Source organism: Phalangium opilio, unplaced genomic scaffold (assembly GCF_054372755.1).
Source record: "Phalangium opilio isolate 3A_F unplaced genomic scaffold, DU_Popi_V2 ptg000013l_1, whole genome shotgun sequence".
Taxonomy (NCBI): Eukaryota; Metazoa; Arthropoda; class Arachnida; order Opiliones; family Phalangiidae; genus Phalangium; species Phalangium opilio.
The window spans coordinates 7,309,318-7,326,416 of record NW_028324148.1 but is presented as its reverse complement, the minus strand read 5'-3'; the positions used below and the strand labels follow the sequence as shown (position 1 = coordinate 7,326,416).

The window sequence follows — 17,099 nt, the reverse complement described above, 5'->3', positions numbered from 1 at the left end:
AATCACTACTCTTTCAGTGACTTCGTTTACCTATTTTTAACTACAAGCTTTTTTATCTTCAATACATAATTCTCCTCTCGCTCGTTAATACGACTATAAATACTTACGGCACTTGTAAATTACTGGGCAACACTCATCATCATTAATTACACTAGGCTGGCATCCGTCACCGGGTGTCTTACAAACTTGCAATATACAAATTAGTTCACCGGACGCGCAGTAGCACAGCTCACATGGATCCGAAGTTAATATAGTTTCACCGTCGAGATATAGCGTGTTGTTAACATAACAAACTAACGAAAAAATGTATTGCATTATTATATATTTTAAACTGCCTTCAAACAGTTAACTTACCTCCCGTAGTTGTTGTGCTTGGAAATATCGTTGTTATTTGCTCGGTACTGGTGGTTATAGGCTCAGAAGTTGTAAATTCAAGTGCGGTTTCGGTTGAACGGCTATAAGATTTAGTAGTTGTACCTTCTTCATCAAGCGCAGGAACGATTCTCTTAGTGCTTATTTCAATAGGCGATTCCGATGGCTGATCAATTTCTGACAGTGTAGTAAGCTCTGGAGCTTCAGTAAGAACTCCATCGTCCTCCGTCACGGTAGCTAATTCAAGTGAAGTACTTTTTTCTGGCTTCTCAGAAGTGGATTGGGATGTGCCTTCTACAATTTCCGTTGTTACTTTTTTGAATGATTCCGTTGAAGTTGGTTCAGATTGCTTTTCTTCACTTATATTAATTGTTCCAGCGATTTCACTTTTCGTATATGGTTCAGGGGTAGTACCGGATTCTGATTCTGTCTCTGTGGTAATATCTTGCAGGGACGTTTTAGTATAATCAGAAATTCCCGATGGTTTTGACGTGGTTAATTCGTCAGGCAATTTTTTAGTTGTTACATCTTCGTCGACGGTTCCTGGAGTAAAAGTTTTTTCCGAGGTGATTCCCAGAGTACTTGCGAGTTCGGTAACCCCTTCCGTTGGAGAAGTCGCAGTGTGTGGTACCTCAGAAGACGTAATCCTAGTATATGACACTCCTAGAGATAATTTAGGTTGGTCCGGTAAAGTTTCAGATGTAATAGACGCTGCTGTTGTTACTCCTAATGTCGATTTATCTTCCTGTTGTATAGTTGTGATATCAGCAATTGCGCCATCAACTGTTTTTGTTACAGACGTTACTCCTTCCGTTGATAGCATTGCCTTGTCAGTAGTGGTCAATAATTGTCCATCAGATGTCATTTCGGCAATTATAATTGCTTTGTCAGGTAAAACGGATGTTGTTGATTGTGGTTCTTCAATTTTAGTTCCAGTAACCAAGATAGATTCGGTAGTTTGTGAGATATCCGGTATGGATTTTGTGACTGATGAACTATCAGTTTCAAGTTTTTCAGAAGTTAAAATTTCTAAGGCACTCGTTGCCGTAAAAGGCTCGGTTTCTATTTTCGTAGTTTTCGTATCTTCCGATACGCCAGCGGTTGTTGGGGTATTTTCTGACGTCAAATCTGTTTTTCCGGGTGTACTACTGAACTCAGTTGTATTTGAAGAAGTTTCAAAGTCTTCTAATGGTGGTTCCGATACGTTTATTTTAATATCTACCCTTGAGATAGAAGTTGTGGTCTCATCAGAAAGGGACTCAGTTGTTAGTTCTACATCTGGTTTTATTGATGGTTTCAAAGTTGTAAACATTTCTGTACTCGATTTGGTTCCTAGACCATCTGTAGGACTTGATTCTGACGTTTGGGATGTATATCCTGTGGTTTCTTCACCTCCCGTTGTAACGTAAGGTACTTTATCCTTCTTTTCGGTGATAGCTGTAGTTACGTCTTGTTCTGGGAGTAGAGTGCTTAATGTTTCCTTTGATGAAGTTCTAGTAGTTACATCAGAAGGCACATCTGTAGACATTGAAAGTTCAGTTGAAGTTTCTCCATCGCTTTTGGTCTCTCCATATGGTATTCCTGTTGTAAAGCTTTCGACTTTTCCAGTCGAAACCGATCCCTCGTCTGGCTTAACTGTTATATATTTTGCTGGCACTGTAGGAATTTCTGGGACAAGAGTTACATCAACAGAGGAAGTTTCTGTTGTCTGTGAAACACCTGGTTGGCGTCTTTCGTCTATCGCTCCCAGATCAATACCAAACGGTGCTGTATCTTCACTAATTTTTGACGTTGTACCTATACTACTTTCTGATGAGAATGTATAATAAGGAAATTTCGTTGAAAGCTTTTCTGGCTCTTTCGTTTCACCGTCTTTACTTGGTAAAACAGGTCTAGTGGTTGGCTGAGGCTTTTCTGAACTAACTAGGGTACTGGTCTTATATTCTTCCTCTGGTATCTTAGTAGTTGTAGTTCTTTCTACTGATACGTCCGTAGCTCCTTCGGTTCTCGAAACGGAACTATCAGTAATTGTACTTGCTTCACTGGTAGACGTTTCTTGCTTGGTACTTCCTAGAACTTGATCGTGAACTTCAAGTATCGGAGGCTTCTTGGTAGAAAATTGAGTGGTTTGTAGGTTGAAAATTTCTGATTCAGTGTTCGATGTTGTCGTGAATGTTTGGTCAAAGCCAGTTATAGATATTGTTGTATCGGCTTTCGTTGGTTCACTCGTTGATGTGGGTGACGTAATAGGCTTTTCATCTTTGGAAGAATCTGTAATTTCTAATGGTCTGGACGTGCCTAGTAAAATGGTCGGTTTTTTAGTATCGGAAACACCAGTTGTAATTTCTTCGTCAACTTGACTACTAGATTTGGTTGTTTCTGCTATGGTCGATGGCGTGCTTGCGGTGGAAACCGTTTCTTTGGGGGTACTTTCGGTTTGCAAATATTTTGGGGTTGTTATTTCAGCGTCGGGGGCTGACGTGGTTTTAACCGCGTCGGATATATCGGTACTTTGTTTCGTTATTTCAGCGTCGGGGGCTGACGTGGTTTTAACCTCGTCGGATATATCTGTACTTTGTTTCGTTATTTCAGCGTCGGGGGCTGACGTGGTTTTAACCTCGTCGGATATATCTGTACTTTGTTTCGTTATTTCAGCGTCGGGGGCTGACGTGGTTTTAACCTCGTCCGATATATCTGTACTTTGTTTCGTTATTTCAGCGTCGGGGGCTGACGTGGTTTTAACCTCGTCGGATATATCTGTACTTTGTTTCGTTATTTCAGCGTCGGGGGCTGACGTGGTTTTAACCTCTTCAGATATATCTGTACTTTGTTTCGTTATATCCTGAGGCAAAATGGGACTTAAGGTAGTTCCCTCTTCTATAATCACAGGAGTCGAAGTGGTCGTTTTAAATTCAGTTACTGAAAGATCTCCAATAGTTGTCTCGGATGTATCTTGAGTAGGTTTTCTTTCGATTATTCCAGATGTAGTAAAGAGCCCCTCTGACTTAGAGACTGTTACGGTAGCTGATGGTTCTGGCTGTTCCGTAGTGGATGTTACACCTGGCATTTCTCCTGCAGTTGTCGAGGAAAATCCTATTTCCAACTCGGAAACCCCATGAATAGTAGTTGCTCTTTCTCCAGCAGAAACTGTGGAAGTCGAAACTTCTTCCGTAACTGATTTCGGTGTAGCCGTACTGACTGCTTTTTCCGTAGAACTAGCTTCAGTTTCCAAGTTGTCGCCGCTTGGAGTTTCAGATTCTCTACCAGGCAGTAATTTAGTGGATGGCTCAGTTTCACTTACTGAATATCCCTCTTCAGTCGTTGTTTTATGAGTGCTTATAGTTTGCATTGCTCCTGGTAAGCCAGTGGTAATAGGAATAGACTGTGACGTGGTTGTACTTTCATTAATATCTGGGATAATCGTTGCACCGTCGGTAGTGGTTGTTTTGGCTGTCGCACGTAACGTTACTCCTTCAGTTGTCGAGAAAATATCTATATCGGATTCGGAAACCGCACCACCAGTAGTTACTTTTTCAACTCCAGAAACGGTGGAAGTAGCTATTTCTTCCGTAACTGGTTTTAATGTAGCCGTACTGACTGCATCTGGTTCTAAAGAAGTCATTTCAGTATCCACGTTTATGCTTGATGTTGAAGAATCTGTTCCAGGCTGTAAGGTAGTGGATTGTTCAGTTGCACGCTCTGTAGATCCGTCTTCGGTCGTGGTTTTACGAGTGCTTACAGTTTCCATGGCTCCAGGAGGGCCTGATGTAATAAGGGTAGACTGTGGCGTAGTGACACTTTCAGTAATTTCTGGTATAGTCGTAGCGCCGTCGTCTGTTATACTTTTAAGGGTGCTTCCTATTCCCAATGTTACAGATTCAGAAGATTTCGTTACATCTGACGAAATTTCTAACGAAGGTCTTGTAGTTATATCAAATAACTTCTTGACTGCTTCAACCGTAGTGGTGATTGCTTCTGGGTGTTTGGTGGTGCTTGTTGCAACATCCTCTGGTACCGTGTATTCTGTTTCTTGTGACGAAACGTCAACGTATGATAATGTCGTCACTCCATCAATTCCAGAGGCTGGTTTAATGGTACTTTCATTCTCCGTTCTTGTTGTACTTTCTTGCGATACATCTGAAGAAGGTCTTGTTGTTATATGCAATACATCTTTGACTGTTTGAACCGTGGTTGTAATTTCCTCTTGCTGTTTAGTGGTACTTGTTGCAACAGCATCTGGTGAAGTGTATTCAGTTTCTTGTGACGAAACATCAATAGATGATGTAGTCGTCACTCCATCAATTCCTGAGGCTGTTTTGATGGTACTTTCATCTGTAGTTCCCGTTGTATTTTCTTGTAATGCCTGGATGGTACTTGTAACATTTTCTTCGGTAGGCTGTGGAGTTTCAGATGTTATTTCTCCTTTACCTGGTTGTGTCACCGTCTCTTCTGTCGTAATATATATTTTTTGGGTTGTTTCGCTTATTCCGCTATTTTCCGTTATTCCCTCTTTAATTTTTTCTGTTACAATGTCTTCAGTTGTAACTTTCACTTCATCAGTTCCACCATATGGCTTGGACGAAGCTGGAGTAGAGGAATCTATCTCAGGTTCGGAGGTACTTCCTACTTTGCCAGTTGTGCTAAATTCTCCAGTGATATCTGAAACATTTGTGCTTGTAAGGCCTTCTGTTGTAGTAACGTTAGTAGCTGCTTCTTCATATTTTGTTGTAGTTTCGGCTAATGGCGGCAGTACTGTAGGACTCGTGGTTTCTCCTTGTAATTCAGAAGGTTTTGTAAATGAAACTCCATACACCGGACCGGGTGATTTAGTTGATACTGTTGTTTCAGAGTCTGGCTCGCTAGTAATTTCATTTGGTATGGTCGTAGCTAAATCATCGACAAGGGTAACAGTCGATACCTGGACTGGCTGTACAGTTGTCTTGTTTACAGGTGTTTTAACTGAAATTAAAAATCTTGTAAATTTGACCTTATATAAATTAAAAGTATCTTCACCACATACCACACTCGAAGTAAGGACAACACTCTCCTGGAGTGTAAACAATACGACACTGAGATACGTCTTGAGCTGGTTTCTGGCACATTAATTCATCACAGTACACGACGCTGTTGGCACAAACGCAATTCACCATGCAGGGATCATTGGAAACAACGGACTGACCATTTGTGTAAACCCTGTCTTCGTAACGGCAGACACCTAATGAATTTTCAAGTTTAGATATAGCAAAAAGTTTGATTCAAAAACTCAAGGTAGCAATTTCTACCTTCGCCAGGAATTGCTCCTGGAAAGAACATTGGACCGATTGTCGTCCTTCTGCTTACAACGGCGGGAGTAGTTCGGAAAGTGGTAATTTCGCCTTGAGGTAGGGGTTTAAGACTAGAAGTTTGATTATATTTCTCATGATCAATATATGGTAATCGAGTCGTTGCTTCGGTAATGGTAGGGACTTTAGTTTCAGAATGATCCACTGTCGTCGTTTCTATTAAAGGACTAATTGTAGTTGGAATCTTCTCATCTAGGGTTGATCCGGATAAATTCGGTTCGGTTAGCTCAAGTGGATAATCGGTCGGTGGAGCGTTGGTCAGCTCCTCTGGTTCCGGTTCTTTTGTGGTTATCGTGGGCTTAAACGGCAGGAATGGTATCTCATCTTTACTTTGCTCTATTTTCATTTGGCTCGGAAATTCTGTAGCGTTGACGTACGTTGGTGATAAAGTAGTTTCAGCTGTAAAAAGATTATATGTTTATTTTATGGTAGCTTGATTCTAATCAAAGTGACAAAACAGGTTTGGTGATTTTATCATAATTCTCTAGCAGATGATAAATATCTTTTTTTTTCCTTCGCGATTATTTCGGGTCTTTTTTAAAGTATTCAAGATTATACTAACGGCATTCGTATCTTTCGGGACAACAATGTCCTTTTGGAGCAGGAACAGCTTCACAACCATCTTCAGGTGCTTTACATTCTCGTACAGCGCATACCACTTCGTTTCTCATACAGTAGCAGTGTTTACAAGGGTCTTTAGAAGTAACTGGGGCACCATCAGCATAAAGTTTGCCTTCGATCAGACATCCTTAAAATAGAAAAATAAAAAATCTTTTAGTTTCATTATGCTCTTTTTGATTTTAACTTCACCAAACGGAAATTAACAAAACAGAAGTATAGGTGCGTGAAAATCAAGGCTTTCTGGTATATCTTCGATCAAATGTTAGAGATTAGTGAGAAGGTTGGCATTTCAAACTGATTTTGGCATTATCGAACTATAATCCAATTAAAATATTTAAAATTTTAAAAAGATATGTTTGGAATAAAATACCACTTAATTTAAGATAAGATTTTCATAAATTTTTAAAGAAATATCAATCTTTAAATAAACAAAGGAGAAATTAAAAAAACTTATTCAGAGGTTCAAGAAAAACGTTATTTCAATTATACTGTGTAATTACTTTAAAGCTTATTTTAAAACTAGTAAGGATTTTAATTAAAATAAAATTTACTGCAGAAGTCATACTATACATTTTTTCAACAATAAAGATTTCCATACAACTATAGACTTCCTAAATTGAAAATAATTAATAATAATTTTGCCTTATCCATATAACCTTGAAAACGGTTAATAATTTACATCCCATTTTTTTCTTCAAATTGGCGTGCCTTTCATATAAATATATTTTTCACTTCTTTTGCATTGACATTGTTTGAAGAACAAAAGGGCAAATTGAAATTATTGTTTCTATGATTCACGGAATTTAAAACGCGAATTAAAGAAACCAGGTATTAATTGAAAATTTGTGACGGCGTCTTTCAAATTTCTATCCTGTACTTTTGGCTTTTCTCATTTCTGTAAGAAGCTAGTAATGGCAAAACTGCCGATGCAATGTTATGATTACATTTGGTGGCTTGCGTCTATGCTTGCGTATATTTGGCTTTTTAAATTTAATTTTTTTAGTTCTTCTATACAGTTGTCAAACTTCAGACCTTGAGTGAATTCAATTAATGTTTTAGGTATGTACATGGTATTGTTATTGAAAGGGTAGAGAGCTGAAAGGATACGATTGAAGATAACTAGCAAAACCACCTATGAACTAGAGATCTGAAGTTCGACCAGGACAACACCCCAACTAATCCCTATGACTGATGATCTAAGGAGTCCCTCAATCCTATTTCGGCTTACATTTGTAGATTTACACCCAAATGTGAAGGTACCCTAACACCACATTGGTCAGTACTTCGATTGAATCAGTTAAAAAGAGAAGAAATTAAAATAAATTGTCCTCACCTAAAGCGGCAGTTTCAGGAGTAACTCCAGGTGCAAAGGTGGTTGTAGCTTGAGCTGCAAAAAAATGGGTTAAACTTTTGTTTCGAGACTTAACAATAGACTTTAAAACCTACAGCAATTATATCTAGAGGGACAACAAGCTCCATTCTTGTAAACGGGCCTACAGCCAGGAACTTGCAATTCGCACTCTTGCATGGCACAAACAGTACTGTTGCGGACGCAATAGCACACATCACATGGCTTTTTTGGATCAGACGGGACTTGAGCACCTTCATGGTAATATTTTCCATCGAGAAAACATCCTAGAGATAAGCAATTCTCATTTGAATATTGTAAATAATTTGAAATGAAAATTATTGCACACTTCCATTTTATGTTATTAGGCCTACTATTTCGTCGAAATTTATTTTCATTTAGGACGACAATCCATGAAAATTAGTAAAAATATTTACAATAAATAATAAATCGTTAAAATTAATAACAAAATACTAATTTACTAATCACTACCTACATTTCCTGCTGTCATTTAGTATTAAACAAGCTAATTTTACCATCAAAATATACTTAACCTTGGGACGAAAGGAAAACTACAGGATGCATTATTTCTATCGATTATTACTTTTAAAAGTTATAATCATACAACGTTTTTCACAAGAAAAAAACGATAAAGCGTGTATAATATCGTGATGAAATCCCTTTAACGCATAAATTAATTTTATAAGACACGGATATGCACGCGAGAATAACGCGGCAATGAAGAATAAAACATATAACACGCCGATATCTTGTTATGTAAATTTAACTCCCCTTCACACCACTGCACTATCACGTATCAGGGAAATATAAAATTATTTCAGATAGAGTGAAAATCGACAATATTGTCATGTGGCCCAAAATCATAAGAAGAATAAGAAGGGAGATAGAAAAATGTTTGACCTCCTGAACCTCTATCAATAACACAATAGAATGGATTAGTGATTATTGATGTAGTGTTCCTTTCAACTAGTGTTACTTGTTAGTAAGACTTGTGCGATATAATAATTAATTTGTGAGAGTGTATCAACAGACGGGTGAAGCGTAAATAAACCGTTCATTAAAGGGAGGGTGAAGTAGAAAATCAAGTTATTTTTTATCGATTCTTCTACTAATTATAAGACGAGAATTTTGTTAACAAAAAGGCAGGGCGTTACGCGATTGGTCGGCAGTCCTTGTTTAAAATTATCCTTGAAACCTGAACCTAATTTGAATTTTAAATCATTCGGAAGTATTTCCTGAATGTTTCACTATGCAGACTGGTCTTATAATTAGTAGAAGAATCCATAAAAAATCACTTGATTTTCTTCTTCACCCTCCCTTTAAGAAACAAATCTGACAACATGTGGTAGAATGTCAGTCTGATTGATCATTGTTAAAAATTTTAATTTTGAAGAACTATTGAAGCTCAACGTATAATAAAATATTTCAGTCATCATCATAAATGTTGGAAAATAATTTTCCTAGGATTAGTCACAGGGGATTATAGACTTAATAAAGAAATATATAGAATTATGTAGTGAAATAGTACTCAATCACTAAATATGATATATAAATTGCATGATCAGCTATCGAATACTCAATTACATTGCACTGGTCAAAATATTTTTACACGGTTTATGGTTCATGTAATTTTAAATTTTTACTTGGAATTATTTTGCCTTTTCCGGATAAAAAGCGTATACCTCATCTATGTCAGAACTGCCATACCCGCGGGGGTGGTCGATTATGTAAGCCCGTTGCGTACACGCATACAGACAGAATCAAATATCCTTCTCAAGGTTGGCCACTGATCTAGCATTCGAAAGCAATAGGTATTCTATTAGAAAAATCGTGTTTGGCATAGTTTTTTCTCGTGATGTTTCAGCGTGCTTTGGCGCCTTGTTAACTGACGGATGGTCAAAGCGTAAAAGGAAACGGAGGGTAAGGGAAAATCTCGGTAACACGACTGCTTGCCAAACCGAAAAATCATCTTTTCTCTCGAAGCAGGAAATTATCGTCTCGCAGAAAGCTGACTTTTACCGATACGATGCGAAATTAGCCATGCAGAACTTTCAACTTTTACTTTTATCCACGCGAATTTTCCCGAATTATTTTAAAACGTGTGTCAGGTTTAAAGAAAAACTCGTGGGTAACTTTTTTGGCATGCTCAGTATGACTCGCCGTTGTCCAACAGCTGCTTTTAAGGAGCAAGGACAAATATTTCAATAACTGTGGTTTCCATTTGAACGGTTTGGATTTGCTCAAAATACTCCTTAATTACGCTTGAAAATTTATGCCGATTATGCATATTATATCTTGTGATCTTGGACTTTTTTTAACGTTCTGAAAGCCTTATCTTCGTGAAATGTGTTTAGGCCTAAATGAGAATATTGTGTATATTAAAAAAGTAGGGACCTGAGCAAATGAACACTTTCACTTCAGAAACAAAACAGACTCTTTTACCTTAAATGGTACGTAACATAACAAGTATGGTTTTTAAAATAACCTCAAATCTCTTCCAGTAAGTTTGTACCGATGTTATGGATAGGGATATTGCTCTGGGACATGATGGGCACGTTATTGCATAACTCCTCGGTCTAACTCCACACCAGGGAGCACTTCTGTGAAGGTTTCAAGAGTGAATCTTTATTTACTCTGAAACACATCTCCTTTAAATAATTTCCTTGGGAGCCCCATTAACCGAATATAATCTTGACTAAATGCTCGCAATTCCTTATACATCTAATTCCTATACTTAAAAAGTACATTTAAAGTAACAGGCGGCTCCATAATCACCCCTAGCATGCTGGCTAATCTTCTGGACACGAATTTTACCTTGCCAAAGGCAGGAACCAATCAGACCTAATGCACTAGGTCCCATTGGTTCCTGCCTTTGGTTTAACTAGCCTTTGCCAATATTAACCAACGTGTAGCAGAAAAGGCAGACTTTCAGGGACATCAACGGTGCCGCCCTTTGCTTTAAGTATCTGAAATTGCAGTAGTTACATAATATATGTAATAAAGATGCATATGCATATTTTAAGTAGAGCTCGGCATTAACTATCAATTATCCACTTTATTTTATCTTTATCCATACCCGAAAATTATCCACAGAACTTACGTGTTAAATCGTATTATAATCCACAAATTTGTTCATGAATAATCGGTTATCCACCAATTTGTGGATAATTGATCGAAAATGCCGAGTTCTAATTTTAAGAAATCCAAGTTTTGGTTTCACTGTTTCTAACCAAAAGTATAACCTCAATCAGAGTTAAAAAAATTTCTAAAAAGACTACAAACCTTAAAAATAAATTAACATAACCCCATTTTTCTCTTCAATAAAAAGAAACTGTGAGAACCTTATTATGTTTCCTCATAAATATCGCGTGTTTCTACAGATAAAATGCAAGTACTCGGGATAGATTTAATATTAGGAAGGGCCACAACAGGTGCCCGAGATTGGAATATTGAAAAGGGAAACCGTCATTTTCATACATATATCCTCAACCGTTAAATGTAAAAGACAACGATGAATCACCGCCGGGAGTGGCCTCTTAAGTGTTTCGATGTGTGTTTGTAGAATTCAACTCTCCAGACGTTCACTTTACAATTTGGACACGAAACATTCTGGGCGACTTTCTCCGAAAATGTTAAAATATCAACCAAAAAAAAATGCGTTTGACCTTGGACATTTCCGGTAAGTTTTAGGTAAAACTTTAATCGGTCACGCACGAGGTACTATGCGTACTTGATCACTTTCCCCCTAAATTAAATACCTTAAAATTATATTCGTCTTGCATAACAGTCAAGTATCATAAGGCGTGGAATAATTCTGTTATGACGCCTGAAAGGACAATTATTTCTACACATAGGCTGTTGCTATTCTTAATCAATTCATAAGAAGTGGTATTGTTCATAAAAATATCAATTCACAAAACTCGGAGCTCGGCATTTTCGATCAATTATCCACAAATTGGTGGATAACCGATTATTTATAAACAAATTTGTGGATTATAATACGATTTAACATGTAAGTTCTGTGGATATTTTTCGGGTATGGATAAAGATAAAATAAAGTGGATAATTGATAGAAAATGCCGAGCTCTACACAAAACCACCTATTTATGTAAAACTCATAGATAAATGCGTGAATTATATTGAATGCATTATCGGAAACACCGTGTATTTTTAGTACCAAATTCTTTTGCAAGATTATAGGTCTGTAGATTTTAGAACATTAAAATTTTGAACATGTAAGAAATCAAAACTGAGTGGCACATTTTGGTTCTTTTCCTAACACAAAACTGGGCTTTTTCCGAACGATAATTTTAACTAGTATACATACGTGCAAATCACGTCCTACACTAAATTCAATGCAGAATAGTCGCACCACGTGTTTCAATATGGCAAAAACTCCCTCCTACGCTAATTAGGTTTTCAGAGAAAGTTTAACTTCCGTTAGCCGTTACAACGCGTTAAAATAACGTACTTGTAGGATAAAAGGGCCTAAATGCTTTTTAAAGTCTTACATAAAGGCGAGGTGAAAGGTGCAATAAATTTCATCAATAGCTTTTCACTGAATTTTCGAATCGTTGTTTCGAAGTTAAATGAGAAAATTTATATCCACTCACCTTCTTCGTGCTCAATCGGAGGCGGCGTCGTTACTGGTTCTGAAAAGTAGAAAAAAGCCACGCATTTACAATTTATGTTTATCCAAAAGATGAGGGCATTATTTCAGCTTATTTAACAAATTACTAAAGCTTAGTAATTTGTCGAACAAAGTGGACTAAAACAGGTCAGAACTTTCTTTAATCCTTATAAAGCAGTAACCAAAGCTTTAATAAAACTAAACCAAGTAAAGGTTTAACTGACACCTTTTAGTCAATAAATGACAGTAATTTTCATTTAAAATGATTATTAAGTGAGAAATTTGTAAACAACCTGGAGAAAAATATAACACTAATAATAAGAGCGCACTGAGTTATGTGCTTTTGAAAGTTTCGTTAAAGGGAGATTGAAGTGGAAGTTTGAAATTTCATGGATAGTTTTAAAAACGTACCTCTGAACAATCGCAAATTACGATGACTTTTTATTAACAAAATTCTCGTAGCAAGCTACTTGTCGAATGAAATTTATCGCAAGATTTGATAAAAATAGCGTGCGATGTGACAATCGTGGCGCGTGACAGAGCGGTCCTCGATAATTTTGTTAACAAAAAGGCAGTGCGTTATGCGATTGGTGGGAGAGGCTTATTTCAAATTATTCTTCAAATGTGAATCTAATTTTAATTTTAAAATCATTCGTAGGTATTTCCGGAATGCTTCATTACACAGACTGGTCTTATAATTAGAAGAAAAATAACTTGATTTTCCACTTCATGCTCTCTTTAAATGTCTGTCAAAATAGATTTATACAGAAGTTTCGTATTCTTTACTTTGGTGAAGAATGTTAAGTTATTACGTAGTCGTGTAGTTAATTTATAATAGTATCTATTTCTGAACTAATATTAAGGGGTTTCTAATTATATTATAATATTAATTTAATTTTGACTTATGTACATCAATTTTCATCAAAAATGAAGATCCAAAAAATCTTATAATTAATGCTTACCATCAGGACACCATATCTTCGGACAGCATTCGCCTTCTTCCTTTTCTATGACGCAGTCATCGGAAGTAGGAGGCTTGAGGAACGAACACACTCTCAAGTAACACATTAGCATGCTGTTGACGCACGTACAGTTCAAGCAAGGCTCGTTCGTCTCGATCTGCTCACCGTTCTGGTAGTGTCTCAACATGTAGTAACATCCTAATGTTATAGTATAGTGTTAAAATCGTTTTAGTTTGATATTTAGGCCATTTTTAAAACTAACCTCTATCCCTAGGAGAGCGTAAATATGGATGATACGGTTTATGACCAGGCTTGTATTGTGAAGGATGATCAGCAGAAAAATGACCACGGGGAGAGTGACCACCTTTCGTGTGGACGTGGTGACCATGATCCGCTACAGGAGCTGTAAAAGAAAAAATAACGTTTTTAAAACCAGACCACTCACTAATAAATACATTGAAAACTACAGTGCATCTATTGCATGGTAAAGATAAAATACAGTGAATGGCAGAGTAAATATATATCTTTGACAAGTTTCACTGTATTATCATCTTGCTATTGAAAAAACTACAGCTGTCTTATGAAATAAAGTCAAAGAAAAATGCGCAGGATTAAGGAATTAGTGATGATACTAGCAATAGCAAATTCTAGTCCCTTTTTCAATTGAATGAATGAACTGTTAGATGAGTCAAGGAACAATTTAGAATAGAAAACGCAGACGCTTCCCCGAGACGAAAAAACGTTCCGCCTCGGAAAAATGCAATGTGTTATGATTTGCAAACGAAACGAATAGACAGACAAATTGGAGTCTTTTTATCATCCAGTATCAAGTTTTCATAATATGAATAGCTTGAAAAGTGAAATTTGCTTAAAAAAGGCTGATCAAAGAAAGTTAAAACATTTCTAAATAAAGATGTACATTTCACCACATTCAATTGTGATTTTCAATATTGTGAAATATTAGTTCAAATTATCATAATATGGCAGTGAGAAAAAGCTTTCATGGGTTTGGCCGCCAAAGACCAGTTTACTACTAAATATATCTTAAAATAGGGCTGTATAAATATGTCAATTATGGGTAACTTCTATTGCGTTTCAACCGATATAACTGACATTTTTAAGGTACTGTTAATGAAGAGCATTTGAACTCGTGTGTTCTGCTTACATAATTTGTTCTTATCAAAATAAAGTCAAGCTACCCTTGACCCATAATTGACGCTCTTCAAAATCGACTTTGAACAAATAAAACGATTTTTATAACAAAGCAGCGTTCCATTAAAAAGCAATAAACTTATTCAAAACAAAGTTTCCGTTTAAAAAAAAATATCATTCGTTTAAATTATACATTCAAGGATTCGACGAAAAATTAAGCGAGACCAGACTTTAAATACTAGAATATTTGCTTTTAATGCTATTCAAATTTCTCATAATGATCCTAGCTGAAGCACGCTCTAAGGTTAAACATATTGAATTTGCAAAAGAGTTAAATTGGTAAAACGGAGAAAATTTTAGAAACCTTGGCTTGATTTTTTTTGGGTCGTCGATAGTTCAACTTATAGATAATGTAGTATTTTTACTCTTCGCAATTTTTTCTCACCCGACGCCCAAGGTTACAATTGTAGGACCATCTTCTTTTGTAAAAAGGGATAATGAAACTCTAAAAAGAAATGATCAGTCTGGAATTTTTTGTTTTATCATTCGAAAGAGCGTATAATGAAACGAATATTTCAAATGAAAACCATGTGTCAATTATAGATGGTACGAGCACCTTCTACGCGTTAGACCTCTCTGCCTAGCAGATCATGACGTAATATAAGCATGGAACGATAACAGGAAAAGTCGAAACTCACGCATGCCCAGTAGAGCTCTATTTGTTGTAAGAGAAGTTTGGTATAGGCTCTGTCCCTACATAACACACTGTACACCCCATTAATATTCAGTTATTAATAATAATAATAATTTTCAATTATTTTCTTATTTCTATTTTTCGAAAACGTGTTCTTGTTTATGTATTAAATGTTTGAATACATATTTGAAAATTACCATATTATTTGTCAGACTTCTTCAAATTGAATTGATTGTAATATTGTACATTTGTGCTTGATAATATTTTACTCCAGAATTCTCAGATACGTTCATTATACCTTTATAATTTTATCTAATAGATGGGCTACATATATTTGGGTGAAAACGAAAAAGCCTTCTCTGGTAGTGACGCCTTTTTCGAGGGTCAACGCAACGATGCTCTTTGGGCTATTAGGGTCACGCAGACGTGTAAGGCCTTAATTAATTAAACATGTGTTTAACATTTTGGGGTCAGAACATTTACGATGGTTTTTATACTTTCACGAGTTTCTCTCTTTAATGGCTTTGGCGGTGCGTGATGATATTATGGGCTGTATATTTCAAGTGAATGTCGATTTTTTTATTAATACCGTTTTACCTCTAAATTTCAAATTTCAATGGGTTAAATACTTTCCACATCTATGCGATAGATGGCACCTTGATCTTTAAACACCGTAATGAAACTTTAAATGTAAGAAAACGGGTTTTTCTTCGTACAAATGTACTTCACTAACAAAAACGATACATGCAGAATATTGCTGGCTTTAAGATTTACTTTTCAAATTTAGCCTACGAATTTGGCCTCTGTGTAGCTGATGACTACAGACTGTTAGGGTTTTGCAAACTTCCTCTGTGGCCTAGTGCTTCACAGAGAAATCTAAAGCGTAGTCTGCAGTAAGAAAGCTTAATTGCTCGTATCGACATTAATGTTGTAGAGAGATATTTGAATTCGCAATTAATTCTTTAGTATTTTGTACACACTTTCTATTAGAATAGGAAAATTCATTTTTTATTATAAATATAAATCTTCATACCGTTGGTCAAACACAATAGGTAAACGTACTGCTTTTTGCTTACAAACTAATTCTTCCCAAAAAGTTAAAGAAGAGACTCTTTTCTGGCTGTTTACGACTATCGGTGTATTAAAGTTTAGACCCCGTCATTTAATGCGAAATTTTATTTAAAAAATTGGATAAAAATGTTTTTGACATAAGGGTACTCTGATTAATATCTCCTACCCGTCATTTAAGCATGGAATCACGTATTTTATGATGTTTAGTTGACGAGAATAACTGACAACATTTTCTAAGATAAGAAACGTTGCGTGAATCCCCTATGGAATTTGTTGATATTTATCGACCCTAAGAGAACAGTAAATTCAAACCCGCATTCTTATAAGCAATTAGCTAGTGCAACTCTATAATATTTATATGTCAATTTTTTGTTAGTTTTCCTTGCTATTTGAATATTAACATAATCTCGTCATATTATCCATAAGTCAATGGATTCGAAGCGTATTTGCTACGAACAATAAAGTGTAGAAGGTTTGACTCACAGAGGCGTCAATCGGTGATGGATTAACCAGAAGCAGAAAATAATTGCCAACTGCTATCTCTATCTCTACTCTAGCGGCGAATAATATCACAGTAGGCTATGCATCTATTCCGATTCTGTGTGCCAGAAAAACTTCAGAACGAAAACAGAGCAGGATTTTTTTTAATTTTGTCTCAAACGGACAAGCCACAATGGCAGACCAATACTGTTACATTGTTGCTTTATGCTATTTTTAGTAATGATAAAAGTGGTTTAAAACCTTTTTTTTTACGTAACTCGTAACGTCTGCAATTTTGTTTTTTACTGATTGCAATTAAAACGGTATTCCGGCACTTCTCTAAAACTTTGAATTAAGAAAACAAACAGACGCATAATAAACTGACTGTCTCGAAAATATTTTAAAT

At 36.2% G+C, this 17,099-nt stretch overlaps 1 protein-coding gene across 1 annotated transcript in view; it reads right to left on the bottom strand.

Annotated features, from left to right (window-relative positions):
- LOC149708763 (uncharacterized) overlaps positions 1 to 17,099 on the bottom strand; it is an 87,187-nt gene that overhangs the window by 15,160 nt on the left and 54,928 nt on the right. Inside the window, exons 3-12 of the mRNA XM_089865002.1 lie at positions 13,559 to 13,699; positions 13,297 to 13,494; positions 12,318 to 12,356; positions 7,782 to 7,970; positions 7,669 to 7,722; positions 6,277 to 6,462; positions 5,655 to 6,113; positions 5,393 to 5,587; positions 355 to 5,331; positions 108 to 293 (exon numbers count right to left, since the gene is read on the bottom strand). Coding sequence (XP_089721128.1) covers positions 108 to 293; positions 355 to 5,331; positions 5,393 to 5,587; positions 5,655 to 6,113; positions 6,277 to 6,462; positions 7,669 to 7,722; positions 7,782 to 7,970; positions 12,318 to 12,356; positions 13,297 to 13,494; positions 13,559 to 13,699 — 6,624 coding nt within the window. The remainder of the gene's footprint in view (positions 1 to 107; positions 294 to 354; positions 5,332 to 5,392; positions 5,588 to 5,654; positions 6,114 to 6,276; positions 6,463 to 7,668; positions 7,723 to 7,781; positions 7,971 to 12,317; positions 12,357 to 13,296; positions 13,495 to 13,558; positions 13,700 to 17,099) is intronic.